This window comes from Nematolebias whitei, chromosome 3 (genome assembly GCF_014905685.2).
Source record: "Nematolebias whitei isolate Nwh7 chromosome 3, NemWhi1, whole genome shotgun sequence".
Classification (NCBI taxonomy): domain Eukaryota; kingdom Metazoa; phylum Chordata; class Actinopteri; order Cyprinodontiformes; family Rivulidae; genus Nematolebias; species Nematolebias whitei.
This window is the reverse complement of record NC_056500.1, coordinates 8,399,015-8,415,027: the sequence shown is the minus strand read 5'-3', so window position 1 is coordinate 8,415,027 and position 16,013 is coordinate 8,399,015. Positions and strand designations below refer to the sequence as shown.

The 16,013-nt window shown below is 36.8% G+C and overlaps 2 protein-coding genes across 2 annotated transcripts in view; one reads left to right on the top strand and one right to left on the bottom strand.

Moving 5' to 3' along the window:
- zmat3 (zinc finger, matrin-type 3) overlaps window positions 1-9,049 on the bottom strand; it is a 10,460-nt gene extending 1,411 nt beyond the window's left edge. The window contains exons 1-5 of the mRNA XM_037697818.1: window positions 8,809-9,049; window positions 3,166-3,908; window positions 2,938-3,075; window positions 2,235-2,401; window positions 1,914-2,017 (exon numbers count right to left, since the gene is read on the bottom strand). Of these exons, the coding sequence (XP_037553746.1) occupies window positions 1,914-2,017; window positions 2,235-2,401; window positions 2,938-3,075; window positions 3,166-3,908; window positions 8,809-8,932 (1,276 nt within the window). The 5' untranslated portion in view covers window positions 8,933-9,049. The remainder of the gene's footprint in view (window positions 1-1,913; window positions 2,018-2,234; window positions 2,402-2,937; window positions 3,076-3,165; window positions 3,909-8,808) is intronic.
- A 2,565-nt stretch (window positions 9,050-11,614) lies between these two features.
- The window catches only part of LOC119407666 (phosphatidylinositol 4,5-bisphosphate 3-kinase catalytic subunit alpha isoform), a 16,375-nt gene continuing 11,976 nt past the window's right edge, over window positions 11,615-16,013 (top strand). Inside the window, exons 1-4 of the mRNA XM_037674485.1 lie at window positions 11,615-11,686; window positions 14,963-15,055; window positions 15,143-15,311; window positions 15,737-15,863. Coding sequence (XP_037530413.1) covers window positions 15,000-15,055; window positions 15,143-15,311; window positions 15,737-15,863 — 352 coding nt within the window. The 5' untranslated portion in view covers window positions 11,615-11,686; window positions 14,963-14,999. The remainder of the gene's footprint in view (window positions 11,687-14,962; window positions 15,056-15,142; window positions 15,312-15,736; window positions 15,864-16,013) is intronic.

Genomic DNA, 16,013 nt, shown 5'->3' with positions numbered 1-16,013 from the left:
TGGCAAAGAGCAGCGGAGGCAGGAAGCTGAAATCATGACATTCTGTGTTCTTTTAGAGCGTTTGGAGTTTAGAAACATTGTTTAGAATACTGCAAGAGTGTGGGGTTTAAAATGCCTATGTGAATACTAAAATAAACAACTACTTGTACTACTATTCCTACTTCACGGTTTTTCACTTATTGCAGATCTTCAGGGTACAGATCCCCCACGATAAGTGAGGGATTACTGTAAAGAGAAAGGTTGTACATTATAAATTCAATATGTTTTGATCTATGTGTTTAATTTTTGTGATAAAATGCTTATCTAGATGTCTTCAAATGATCTCAAGTAGTTCTCAGTCCTTGTGGAATTAAAAGCACTTATTGTTTCTGTACAGTGCCCTGAGATGACTTCTGTTGTGATTTGGCGCTATATAAATAAACTGAATTGAATTGAATTGATAGCCTTTCACATTTAGCTGGAATGCAAAAGACATAAAACTATTGATTAAAACCAGAAAATTGCTAAATCTTTTTATAAGAATTAAATATGTGAGAAGGTGGTAAACTTTCTTAGCTCTTTTACAAAACAGCCTTTGCAGACTCCCCCTGCTGGTCTTTAGATGCAGTTTTAAAGAAGTTTTACATTGGCTTAATTTTTCTGACCAGGAGTTCATGATGATATTTTAAATTACAGTTTATCTGCAAGAGATGTGCTCCTTTATGTAAATGCTGCAGATTTTATACATAAAAGTAAAATGCATTTAAGACGGAACCAAAACACAATTCATATTCTTGAAAGTGGTTTAAAATACAACTAGAAAATTGACCAAATGAGAACCTAACCTTTATTTGAGCTGACGATCCATAACAATGTACAGAATGAGAATATCAAAGCCATATGAGATAAGGCTAGAACAAAGAACAAAAATGTTTGTTTGTTCATTTGTGTACAGACTGCAGGAAAATAAAAAATATGAAGAGACTAGCAAAAGTAGTCAGCAAAAAAGTAACCGCAGGCAAGAGGACAGCTATTTTAAGACTTATCCATCAAAAAAGCTGATGACATGAGCAGAAAGTTGTGGTGAAAAAGAGGAACTGAAAGAGACAGGAAGGGCAATTTGCTTTTGAGTGTGATTTATTCCTTTTAATTTTTAGTTCAATTGCTAATGACTTTTTTTTTTGGGGTAAAAAAGACAAAATGGGAACAGAAACAGATATAGCAAGAAGGAGATGGGTGACGTCAATAGACTGTCTGACGTTCCATTTGCTGTATCTGTTTACACACACACACACACACACACACACACACAAGGAAAGCAGACACTCGTGCAAATGAACCTTTTTTCCAGAATCTGTTATCCCAGACAACAACACTGTTTAAAAAATATATTTTAACATCGTATGCAATATACTTATCAAGGATATTTTATTTACCGAAACCAGCAAATGAAAACAGGAGCAATTTTTTTTTTTTTTTAAACTTTCTTTCTCTCTGCACCCAAGGGCATTGTTCTTGCTAAATGAGCTAGGGAAGCTTTAAATGCTGATCTGGACAGAAAATTACCCTTCTCTTATGTAGACAGATATAAGACAGTTTATGAAATGACCACTCATAAAGCAAGAAAATAATACAATATGCGGTTAAATGCAAAGGTTGAAAAAGTTGTAGAATATATAAAATAATGCCAAATATTTCTTTAAAGTAGCAACCTGAAACAAGCATATCCTTTAGAAACACAGGGGTAGCTGATTAACAAGATATACATAATTATGTTCATGACATTGCTAAAGCAAACACTGATAAGTGAACAAATATAATCAAACAACATTTGATGAAATATAAATTAACTGAAAATCTCACATCAGATTAGACATGTCACCATTTAAAATTCAAGAGGTTTATTTGCATTAATTAATTTTCTCTTGGTTTACCTGGTATAGCAGCAGGCAACTGTGGGCTGCGACGGTTCTTCACCAATCGATATTCACTGCCATCCTTCCAATTTTTTCTGGGGGCTGCCTCAACGTTTCCTTCTCTAGATTAGTTGAAGACAAAATTGTTTTAAAACTAAAAATGTAGGTATAATCACACATACATATATATATATATATATATATATTTTTTATTTTTTTTATTTTTTTTTATTAGGTTTACACACACGGATAGTATCTTTAATAATTCATCTGTCTAGAAAACCTGAATAAGTATGAAACCTGCTGTTGATACAGAAAATATTTTTGACCCAGACTCACATGTTATTGGAGTTCTGCTGGGCTTCAGCCAGACGTAGCTTCTTGGCGTGATTTTTGCCCTGATAGTGTGCCTGTGCAACTGCTAGAGAACTGAAGGAGGCATCGCACAGTTTGCAATAGTCGTTCTCTGTGGCCAAGATAACCCGAGGCGCCCCCTTATACAGAGCCTGCAGACACAAGACACAGAAAAGCAGTGTTTGTGATGAGAAAATGGAGTTAAGGAGTAAATACTGACAATAAAAAAATAATAAAAACAATGAAGGCTAGGGAAGAAGAAAGAAGCTATTGTTAACTGGAAAATAAAAGGATTAAATAGGCTTATATAGGCTTTTTACTATTATATTTTAAATTTCAAAATGTGAGATGTTTAAGGGTTTTTTGAAGACAGAAAATTCCAAGTATGGACCGGAAAATATTTTTTATTTTATTTACCTGAGGTTTTATATGTTTCATATCATATACCATTTTGTCAATATAAACACATATCTTATTTATATTAAGATATGTACCATAAGAAAAAAATTAAACTTTTCTGCACTGTTGTAGGTTGAGAAACTAAATTGCTGAGTGACTGCAGTTTTCATCAACCTCCTCAGAGAAAACAGCTTCTATTAGCAGAGTTGCCACTTCAGCAGCAATCCCCCTTCTCCTCAAATTAAACATTTAAGTAAGTTAATGCTGAGGTGTTGAAGTGTGACCTGACCTGCCTGCTTGTGTCACCATCTGTAGACCCTGATCCCACAGTTTGACCAGCCCCCTCCAGGACCTCTGGGATCCTGATGGCTGGTGGTTGTTGGCTTCCAGCATAGAAATTTCTCAGTTTTTTACTGTGGTTTTTTCCCTTAGTAAAAAGGCATCAACAACAGAATTTTATGTTTAAGTTTCTAAGTATTTTATATATTGCATAATCCAAATGTGTATTTTCACTCACCTGATAGTGAGCTTGTGCCTGCTGAGCAGAATTTAGTGTGACGTTGCAGAGTTTACAGTACAGTGGTTTACACAGTTCTTCTAGCCCAAGAGAGTCCTCCTGCTCCTCCATCCCCAGTGAGGAGTTCTCATCCTGGAGCTGCTCACTGGCCAGGGCTGCTTGACCTGGAACAGGACCACAGACGTAGCTAGAAACTGGAGGAGGGTTCAGGGCTGGCCCTGGGGGTCTTGAGGGCATCTGTGAAGGGTCAGTGTCTGGAGCAGGGGATGAAGACAAGGGGCTAGGAGGCAAGGGAAATCGATTGGCTGTAGGTGCCACTACAGGTGGTGGCACCAGCGCTTGGGATGGAGTAAGATGTGGAGGCACCAGCGATTGTGTTAGATCCATATTGGGAGGTAATATTGTTTGTGTGGGATCTACAGGTGGGGGTCCTAAAGTGTGTGCCATTGGTGGAGGGCACAGTGACTGAGCTAGAGGCATTGGTGGTGGAGCCAACGTGTGTGGTGGGGTAATGGATGGAGGCCTTAATGTATGGGAAGCAGTTATGTGAAGAGGTCCTAAACTCTGAGTAGGAGCCAGAGTTGGGGGTCCAATGGCCTGAGTAGGGGCAATGGGTGGTGGTCCAAGAGGCTGTGCAGGTGCCAGTGGTGGAGGTCCCAAGTGGTGCAGAGAGTCCATGTAATGGAAGGGCCGCTGCGGATGACTGAAGAGACTCAGTGGGGGCTTCAGCATGGTTTCTGGACCTGTGAGCATCAGAAGCAAGGTAACGATGTAAACTCATCTGCATTCAGCAACATTCTACTACAATCTGTCAAAATCTGATCGTCTAAGTACTTTTTAAACACTATTCATTCAACCTTTATTTATACAGGTTAGTCTCATACTATATTGATATTTGTTTCTCGAAAAATTATGTTTTCTTTTTGATATTTTGTTCATTATAAAATACTTTAGAAACTTCTGAATAAACTGTAATGATTTTCTCAACAGTCATTTATAATTTCCAAGTAAATTTTCTAAATGAGTCTCATAATTTTTGGATTTTCATTATGCACCATGTGGTTGTACTTTTACTAAAATACTGCCATGAAACCTTGGTCCAACACTCATTTTTCCCAGGATTAACTTTAATATAGTAGAAGCCTACTAGCTTTTAGCTGAGTTGCAGTGGTAAATTGATATGATAAACATAATGAACATGGCACTTTATAGATAGGATCCAGAATAGAGGTAGGATACAGGTAAGATAAATTTGGGCAATGTTCAAATAATCAAAATAAAAAGTCATTTTAGGAGCTAAGAAAAATCCTAATTACAGTGGAAAAGTATAAAATCCATTGATAAAAAATATTCTGAAATGTCTGCCATAGACCAACAATTATTCAAAAAATGGGTTTTAAATCAATGTCACACAAGTATACATGTATAAGCAAAATTAAAATCTATCTATATATGTGTGTGTGTGTGATATAATTTTGACTGAACAGCTAAGAATGTGTTAAACTTCCTATCTAGATATTATTTATTGACCAACATACATTAACACCAGATGTAATAAAGCCCAGGGGCAGGAAGGATGCAAAAAGAGATGCAAAGCGATGAGTAAACAAAATCTCATTCTTGGACAGGAGTCTTGGAGTTTCACATTTCAGTGAGCACCACATGGATCAGGCTGAGCATATAGGTCCTGCAGCCAAGCATATGGGGCATCAGATATTTACACACATGTACATGCATATGGGCAGTGACAACACATAGCCACAGTATTAGCCTGGATTATAAACTGATACAGTGGGTTTACATTTAGTATATGTGCAATTCACGTGTCTGTAGGATAAACGAGAAGAAGCATGAACAAACTGGCACGTTTTAAATGGTCTGAATCATTCTGCATGTGTGTTTGTGTGTGTTCTACCAGAGAAATTGCTAGGTTAGCGGTAAGCCAACAGCTGTGGCAAAACTCGTTGTGCTGGAAGCTTTTATCTGAAAATCCAATTGAAAAACCACTGGCAGTAAATCATGGATCCAAAATAATGCCCATGGGGTGTTTGTGTTTCCAAGTGCTGCTCCCTATTAGTCTCTGTCCAGCTGACTGTCACCTGGCCTGACTGACTTCAGGGGAAAGGTATGCTGGACAGCAGTGTTACAACACTGTTAGTCATGTCAACTGCAAAGTGAGTCAGTTGCAGATCCAACAGATCTTGATGTGGTGCCAGTGCAGTAAAAGTATGTGGCATAACAAATAAATAAATGTAATCTCTTATTTAGATTCACAGTGTTGTTTCTTATATCCTGATTATGGACAATTTTACAATGCTGTTTTAGGAGCTAGTTTGGAAATATTCTGTACTTCTTGAGCATGGACAGTGATTTATTTGTTGCTAACGCTGAAGACCATTACTGGCCACTGTGAGCCAGAGTGGATTGTTAAGAGATGCTGCACAAACAGAACCTCAAGGTTCATTAGTTGAGAGTGCAGCATAGAGACATTAAAAAACGGCAGCGAAAATGAAGAAAAACTATTTTGATAATGTAAAAAATGTACCTAAAAATGAAATAAATGTCACTACTGTAGTGAATAAAAGGTTAGCAGTTTCCCGATACATTAATAAATAAACGAGACAAGCTCATTGATCTTAGTATGCACCACTCAGAGCCAGATCCATCAAACATAGGTCGGATGTCATCAGTCTCTTCCCTGTCAGCCTCATCAGAACCAAAGAATGTTGACTAAAGCAGCAACATTTCTGAAACACTATACTACAAAACAACTGGCCTATTTGCTTAATCTAAATAATTCAACAAAAACATCCGTACAGCAAATTTTAATAAGTAAAAAGAAGGAATGTGTTACATCAGCAAGTTAAGTCTTGTGAGTTAAGCAGGAAGGCGTTGCTGCCATCTTATTCCTGGATTCTATGGGCTCTCTCTGCAGTTCAGACTTTGTTGACAGACTCTGAAGAGCTCTACATGTGTAACATGAACTTCTTATTTCAGAGATACTATTGCTCAAAGCAGATTTACAGCCTTTATGGTCAATTGGTTTTAGAATTCAAGAAATAGACATCAAATAATTGTATTTCTTTTGTTGCTCATTGTTTTAGTTTATTTTTTAGTTTAACCTTTCTTTGGGCAGCACGGTGGATCAGCTGGTAGAGCTGTTGCCTCTCAGCAAAAAGGTTGCCGGATTGAATCCCAGCCGAGGGGACATTTCTGGGTGGAGTTTGCATGTTCTCTCTAGGCATGCGTGGGTTTTCTCCGGGTACTCCGGTTTCTCCCTGACAGACCAAAAACATGCATGTTAGGCTGATTGGTAACTCTAGATTGTCCCTAGGTGTGAGTGAAAGTGTGAATGGTTGTTTGTCTCGTTTGTGTCCCTGTAATGGACTTGTGACCGGTTGAGGGTGTCCCCCACACAGTGACTGCTGGATATGGACACCGGTGAGCCCCGTGACCCATAAAGGAAGAAGCTAGTAAAGATAATGGATGGATGGTACCTTTGTTTATCTTACATATAATTAAGGTTTTGGAGAAAACATAAGCGTTGCCCTGCTGCATGCTCATTTGGCATGAGCTAGAAATCAGTAATTGTATTTATACAATTCATGTTAATAAATTCATGATTTTTCTTTGCTCCCTAGCTTTTTTTCGAAGAACTAATCCTTATTGGTGGAGACTTGATGGGCATTCAAAGGAGCGTTAAAGGAACTTGAGTAAATTTTACATTTTTTAAATCAACTTTGTAAAAGAAATGTAAAAGTTCTAGTGTGATAAATTTATATATTTAAAACAGCTGACATAAGGAAGCTATCCAGGAGGAAAATTAGCATAAGTAACACATATACCAAGTGTACATATTACAAATAAGTTTATTTTGGCTGCTCCCTTCTTCAGGGGTTGCCACAGCGAGCGAACTCGCATGAAAGATTTGGAAAAGTTTGACACCGGATGCCCTTCCTGATGCAACTTGGGCTCGAACCAGCAACCTCAGGATTACAAGACCTGACCACCAAGCTACCACAGCCCTTAGTGAACATATCACAAATAATACTCACCAAATTATTTATTTATTCATATGGTTCAAAACAAGCATGTCAGTGCAAATAAATTTAATAAGACTAAATGTTTTTTTTTTTTAACACAGCTATTCAAAAATCAACATTGCCTGATGTTTAGTTTTTTTTTTTTTTTTTTTTGAATTTCCATATACCGGTATGTTAAAAGCGAGCTAGATCAATCAAGTTAAGCCTTTTCTTCACCTCACACACGGATGCGTTCAGTCTGTTATCTAGAAAGTTGGAAAACAATTTCATAAATTCACCAAAACAGGCAGAAAAGTCAAAAACTTTTTTCAATCTGAATTTGAGGTTCAATAAACTACAACAGCTTACAAAAAAATACAATAACACAATAAACGTTGCTAGTCAAAATCTGCCTCAAGTCATGCTGTGATTAGTACCCAGCAGTTATTCTGTCTCATTAGGACCTGTCATCGCTGGAATAAAAAACAGACAAACATTCAAACATTTCCAAGATAATTATGAATCAGTCACTTGTCAGTTGTTGCTGTTTTCATTTTGACTGAATAGTTTGTAGCTTGCTGGTTGAAAACACTTCTGTCTTCAAGCCTTTTAATTTCATAGTCTCCACTGAGAATCTTTAAATAGGTCAAGTGTTCATTTGCTCTGGAATTTCTCTGGCTGTACTGTGTTGTGTCACATCAATTATGGAGCGATAGAAAGCACATGCCTATTCTACTAATTTCTTCTGCTTCACTGGGCACTGGACAACTATGCAATATCCAAATATTTCTCACTGTGCATTTTCACTACTGTAATAAATAAATCCTGAATAGCAGTTCATTATATGATTCAGTTGTGTTTTTCTTTTCTTTCATTTTTTTTAAGGTTTTAGGAAGAAAAAGTGATTTTCATATGCACTCAGAGTTACCTGCATGACATCATGCTGGTCTTATATTCATGATGAGAATAAATCCAAATGCATGGCTGCATTTCTTACTATTCATCATATATTTTCTTAGAAATTATGTCACATTTAGATGCATCTTTTTTTGTTGATCTTTCATATAGGCTACATAGACTTTGACCAAGGATTAAATGGACACTAGGCCATTTATGACATGATTATTAATTGGTGGAATAATCATTTGTGGCACATCATGATCAGAATCTTGCAGCCTGACACATTTGGCCGAGTCCCTAAAAAACCTACAGAAAAGCGTTTTGGCAGCAACTGCGCAGGTGCACGGAAAACGCTTGGTGTTTAATTGCCACGCAGTACAAAATTGGTTTTCTCACCTTCTCTGACTGGACCACTTGAAGTGAATACAATCCAAATACTGTTTCTTGTTTCAGACTTCAGATCTAGGATGATATAGTTTATAGAGCTCTTCTGCAGAACAACTAAAGGGTATCGACAGTCACAGATTTTTGCAAGGCATGAGGCTCTATCTGAACAGAATGGAGGCTGGTGAACCCCACAACATGACATGAGCTTGACAGCTGCGCTAGGACAACCCTTCTCAACACCCAGCATCCTCTATACCATTTCCAATCATCTCCTTAACCAATTTTTGCACAATAGCGCATGAGACTTTTGAGGAGCTCCTGGTTTTTTTCTTACCTGGCAATCGTGCAAGATAATGGCTGCTGTCACTGTAGCTGACAGGCGGCGAAGTGTAGTTTCTGCAGTACTCTGCGCATTGATAGAAAGCTGCATCTCCGCTCCTCATCTGCAACGCCATCATCGCCGGAACATCCCTCTGCCAACTTCTCCTCTCCGAAAACCGGGCGGTCAGACAGGATGACAACCCCTACCATCGCGCAGACACTGCGCCTTTCACCGAGGGGAGATCTGAAGGAGGGAGCCGATCCAGACCGGGGGCGGACGACAAGAATTCGTGGAATTTACCAGCTTTTGAATATGCTGCATTTATTTTTCCACACGAAATATGCAACGTAATCCCGTCATTTGCTAATTTGGATTTTTCTCAGCCCTTAAATCCGGCTAAAGATCTTCCAGTGTCCCTTTGCTTCTTGGTACAGTCCATTTCCGATGCCACTGCTGCTTCTTTGCATGGGTGGCAATAATGACACATTGAATGAATATGTTACAACTCTGAGGCAGCCAAGATCACCCGAGATGGAAAAAGATGACTGTCAGATCTGTAAACGGACACAGCATAAGTCATATGAGGTAATAATAATAATAATAATAATAATAATCAGAGTAAGAGAGTCAGAGTCAGAGATTCTTTATTGTCATTCGCACCATGTGGTACATGTGGTGGAGCGAAATTATGTACACAGGGTCCCAGTTACATCCTATATATTATAATAATAATAATATAATAATAATTAACATGTCCTTTTCTAGATCAAGAATCCAGTACTTCCAAAAACCTCATCTATTTATTGGATGAGGCTCTACTTGTTTTGCCATCACAGTTCTATTTATTTATTTATTTGTTTATTTATTTAATGCCATTTTTGTGTCTAATCATAACCATTCTGTTTCGTTGAGGGAAAAAAAAAACAGAACAAGTTTAGAAATGCCTTTGGTCACCAGTGAAAATAAACAGGGTACAAAAGTGAGTTGTGAGATGTTGACAAAAGTTTTTACACCTTCATTTTTACACAAACTTGCAATTTAGTAAGGCATGTCCACTACTCTGTTTTGAATTTTTATAATGCCATTGCTATAATCTGATACTGTTATTTCTTATTGTCAACATCACGACTTATTGCTGCAATAAATGTAATATTCTACCTTTTGGATACAAGCATATTCGAAAACTGTGCATTATGATTTAGTTCATCTCAGTGTATGCAACTGCCTTTATTATGTTCCCGTTGTTTGCATAATATGTGAAAAATTAAATGCAATAAAACAGCACCAGTACAAAGTTGAATTATTGTAAACAACAACACAACAATGGAGAAAAGCAGACACAAAATACTGATAATAACTTAAAAAAATATTTGCTGATTTGGGTTTTGTGACATAATAACTTATTTAATCACATGTTATGTGTTTAATAAAATAAAAAGAGGGCTTACAGATATGAATTTTCTAGTTGTCAACTATTATTTAAAGTTGGAAAACCTGTTTGTGGATGTTTCACCAATTTGTTCATTTTGTCTGTTAAATGTTTTATTTTCATCAAATATCTGTTGCCATTTTTTAAATGTCTTCCATCACAGTTTTTCACAGTGCGGTAGTTATTTCTGTTTCAATTTATAGTTTATGTAGTGTTTTTTTATTATTTGCATCAATAGCAGTTTTTTAAAATAACTCTTTCATTGTCTTTTTGGCATCATTTTGTATAATATTTTATTTGGTTCATTAATTTCTGACCATGTTTCACATTATAGCACAACTTTTTATGACTGTGCACCTGATTCTATTTTTAGATCGTTCACATTTTCTCCATTTTCATTTTTATGCAGCTTTACTTTAATGATTTGCTATTTTTATTAAACATTCTGGTTCTGCTGTGACTTAAAACCACATTAAATTCATGGTCAATAAGGCCATTTTGGGCACGTGCATGGACTTACCCAGCCTGTCAAGGCTGTTATTCTATATAATTTGTTGTGCAGCCTATACGATGCTATTATATGTCTCGTAATATTTACTTTATTGTTTTTGTTTGCGAGTGCACGAGAATAGTATTGCTCCACATGAAGTGCACACGTCACCTCGCGCACATCGAGCCCTGTTGGTTTCGCTCGTGTTGTTGTTTTAGAAGGAGGGAGGGGCCAGACAGAGCGCGTGGCTGCTTTTGTCGCAGCAACAACTTGTCCTGTCGAGCAGCGCTCCAGCAGCTCACATCTTCAGCTGGAGCCCCTCTGACTGAGCATGGAAGTCTCTTTTGGCTTTCTGTGACTGTAACCCGGACTGTCAGCGACACAGGAGGGTTTTCTGTCGGCTCGCGGATAACTAGAGCTGAAGCTGACAGACAGAGAGCAGCCCGGCCGGTGCCGGGAGCTACCGCCGCTGGGAACCGGAGGGGCTAGCAGGAAGCTAGCTGGCAGTACCCGGGGAGCCTTTCAGCCCTTCGTCCTCAAACATCTTTGACACAAAGGGAGAGGGTAGGTTATTAAACAAATTAGCTATAATTTTACCTTTCACTCGAAACATGCCCTGTTTTTTTAAGGTTTTCAAACTGTAGGAAAGAGTTAGCATTAGCCTCTAGCTTCAGCGATGGATTTGTGCCCAAATAGATGTTTTGACAGAGACGGCATAGCTAGAATAGTAATTGTTAACCAACTGTGCCATTTCCAGTCGTTGGGCTGATGATTTGTTTTTATCTCTGAGCTGTCATTTCCAAACACCTCATCGTTAGCTAACTGTGAATCACCCCAGCTGCTTAGCAGAGCTGTGATGTTTGGGTTTTTAATTTCCTCCTCCTCCCAACAGATTTCAGTGACAACATGAAGGTGGATGGAAACATGAAGGGTGGAACTGTCACTTCCAAATAGGAGGGCGTCTCTCCAAGGTATGCTCTATATCTGTCTCATTTACAACCCTTCTGTTGAATGTACAGTATGTAATGTTGACTTGTTTCAGTGAGTTTGAAATTCAGAGATGATTTTATGCACAGAATGAAACTAAATCACTATGTCACAATTGTTTTCACTCTGCAATGTGGTGCTAATGGCTAAACTGTTAACTTCAAAACCTATAGAGCTATGCTGTACATAGACTCAGCAGATGTTTAATATTGCCAGCCTGAACTATTGCAGAACTATTATGTACTTGTAAGCCAATATTCAAAGCAAGCTTGTGTCCAGGCCAGTGTTTCCCCACTCTCCACATCCTGTGTTTTGAGGAAGCTTCCTCCTTTGTCCAAAAACACTTTGCTGCATCCTGATCGGGGTGACAGATCACAGGCACGCTCAAAGTGTAGTTTGTTCTACCTCGAGAGTTTTTCTGTTTTAGTTTAGTTTTTGTACCAGCTCTCACTAGTTTTTCCACGCTGTGTATTTTATCTACCATGGTTTGTAAACTTTACCTGCTCTGACAGTTTCCCATCAGTTTTTACATTCGTGTTCATCATTCGGTGGACTACTCCCATTGCAGTTGTTGGTTTTTACACTTCCTGCACCCTTCCTTCTATTCACAACCAGGATAGTTTAACTGAACAGTTTTGCAGCTGCTTTTGGGACAAGGTTAGTATCACAAGCAAAATTTGGGAAGTGATCCCTTTTTATTAGTTTTCATCTGCTCCAACTTGTGAAAATACTGTATGTGTAGGAATTCAAAAGGTTAGTTTTAAGGCTAAAGAGTTGCCACCTTTGTCAGTTTTATGGTGTTTTTCACTTTGATGCTTCTTACTGATTTTGTAATCATTTATCTGATGACACGGTCTCAACAATATCTTGAAAGTTTGATTGATGTAGCCATTTTTTGACGGATTGGACGGCATCTGCAGCCAATTTCTTAGGATCCACTGTGAGATGGACCTTTACAAGAGATCCTTCCTGCCTACATCCATCAGTATCTATAACATCTCTTAATGAAATGAGGATAACGAGTTACAACAAATAATTTCCCTCTGGGATTAATAAAGTATTTTTGAATTGAATTGAATTGAATTTTCCAGCAAGTCTGATGAGTTTTTCACTGATCAAGGTTTTAATGCTCAACTTAGGCCATTGAATTTGGCCTTCCAATATCCAATAAATACTCCCAATAGATTTTTTTCCCCTATAATCAAACATATTTATGTATTTATTTCATTTGAATTAAATACACATTCCACTTGTTGATCTCTTTGTTACACAACATGAACATGTTAGACAACAGGCAGAGGCCTTAGTTATCTATTACCTAGCTACTAAAACTGTCTATAGGTTAGACATTTGTTTTTGTAGTTTTCTTTTGTAACCCAATGAACCAAAAGAGATTCCTAAGATGCTTAAAGGGTTTCAATATTGTGTATTTATTTTATTTTCAAATCTAAGTGATCTACATGCTAAAGCATGCATATAAAACCAGCATGTAAAAAAATACAATTGGTTTTTGAACTGAGTAATTACAAAAGTGTTTGTTTCAAAAATACCTGATACTTACGATGTGTGATTCTTTATTTTTTACACATAAGAACAGTGATTCACATAGAAATACTTTTGGAATGTTGAAAACTAGTCAATAGAGGGTAACAAAACCTTATATTGGATGAAGTAAATGGGGGGAGAGATACCTGTCCAATGTACCTTTTTACAATTTTTTTTTTCTATTTCTCTTTTGAGAATGTAGACTAACACAAACACGTTTATGGTTCTTGAATTCTATCAAAGTTGTTGTTAGTACACAAAGAAGAAATTACTTTCTTACATCTAATTGTATTGCGTGGGTGTTTAGCTCTCTAGATTATCAGCACTGCATATTTTGCCCAAAATACTGTATATTGACAAATGTTTAAACAGTACAGATTAGCTATTTTAACTATGTAATGATGAACAAAGAGAATGACACACACACAAAAACATAAACAAAAAATAAACACAATTTGGCTAAAAATATAAAATATATATATATAAAAAAATGTGTTACTCACTCCACTCTTCCACTTGGGCAGTTCCACTTCACTTTGAATTCAGGTCCTCTACCTATAAGCCTGGAAGTTTGAGGCTTCTCATCCTTTCCTGGTGCTAAACACAAGGCTGAAAGATGTAATCATGACTGGCAAAGGTCTAGTTACTCTTATTGGCCAGTTTGCTTCATGGAAACAAAGCATGCCTTTAACATAGAAGTTGTACGAATTTTACTGTCAGATTTTTTTTAAAGAAAGTTTCAAATTATTCTTTTTTTTTTAATTATTTTTATGAAAAGAAGGCAGTTTTGACTAACTGAAATGCCCTGTATGGGTCATGGTATGTCGTGGCTTTCTATAAGAGCTAATTGGATTAAATCATTATTTGGTTACAGTTGATTTTTGAGAGAAATTAGTATTTCCCATCACTAAACTGACATACTTTGCTGTTTTTTTTTCTAAAATTTATCACAGGAATATTTTGACAAAATGTTTCTTTATTTTAGCCTTAATGGATACATTATTTCTGAGAGAGGTGAATATTACTTAAAGCTTCAAAATAGCTTTTGATTTGAGACAAAAGTAATTTAGAGTTCTGTTGTGTGTGAATGTTTTCCAGATGACAAACTATATTTTGAATATCTACCATTAAATGCAAGTGAATACAATTTGTGTCATTAATCAAATATTAATTAACACATTTTCCTAATAAAAATGTGAGGGTAATAAGTGTACCCTGTTGTTAAGTGACAAAATACAGTAGATGAATGATAAATACAATTTAAATTCCTTTGAGTCTCCGCAGTCAGTTTCTGAATATTTTTTGAAGTTCTTGTAATGTATTATTTGTATCCATTGTGATTGTCAGATTAATTAAAATATATATCTTAAACCGGTTGCGGTTTTGTTGCTTAGTTTTTCTTTTTTTATATACACTATATAGTTTAATCACAAGTTCCTCTTTGTAACACTGTGTTGAGCATACATCCTTAACCAGCAGTTCTGAGCTGTTTTTATTTTTATTTTTTGAAGGTGACTGCCCAAATAGTATAGTCTGAACACTAACATTAAGTTGTCTCTATTCAACTAACAAAATGCACTTCAGCTTTTGAAATTAATACAATTTTGATAGGTTTTCACTTGGACTGATACAGCTTTCAGCCTGTAATTGTACATTATGTTATAAAATTAGAACTGGCTTTGAAGTGTTAATATTTTTTAGGTTGTGCTCTACAGCTTCATTGTATAACTGAGCTAAGAGACCAAGAGGAAGATGCCTCCCAGGCCATCCTCAGGGGAGCTATGGGGCATCCACCTGATGCCTCCAAGGTATGACTCTACCTAAATAGTCTTTTCTGGAAGAAAGTAAATATTTAATGTTTTTTGTGAATGTAATGATGCTCTCTGTATGCACAGAATTTTGGTGGACTGCCTACTACCCAATGGGATGATTCTGACCCTGGAGTGTCTCCGTGAGGCCACACTCAATACCATCAAACATGAACTGTTCAAGGAGGCTAGAAAATATCCTCTCCATCACCTTCTACAGGAGGAGACGTCCTATATCTTTGTCAGTGTTACACAGGTGAGAACTAAGGAATACCTCCAGGGGGCTCTTTTAAAAAGAAAATCGAGTCTGTTTCTGATCAAATGTGACGAAAAGGCCTTTTTTAAATGGCAGACAGTACACAAAAATGATTTATCATTGTGCAAATTAAAACATATCTTAGTATAAGTTGGTGAGCTCATCGTTTGCAAATCAGAAAGAATCGTGACCCATCTAGGACCACCTTAACAGCTGATATGACGAAACATGTTCTTAAAAGAAATTTACCACAGACAAAATAAACCCTCCTAGTTACAAATAGCAAAAAATTAACAATTTTAGCTTTAACAGTGTCTTAGAAGTTTTGTTTTTATATCAATATTCACTTCACATTGTTCTTCTTTCATCAACAATTTCCTGTGGGATCAGTAAAGTTCTATCTTATCTTATTCTTCATATAATAGGAAGCAGAGCGGGAGGAGTTTTACGATGAGACCCGAAGGCTATGTGACCTTCGGCTGTTCCAGCCTTTCCTCAAAGTCATTGAACCAGTTGGAAACAGGGAGGAAAAGATCCTTAACAGAGAGATTGGTGAGTTGTTTTTTTTAACCTATAAGATTATTTGTTCTGTTGTAACTTTATTTACAAGATGAGAGCTCTGCGATGGCGTTAAAGTCAAAGCAGTCTGCGCCTCGGTTAAATATATATATATATATATATATATATATATATATATATATA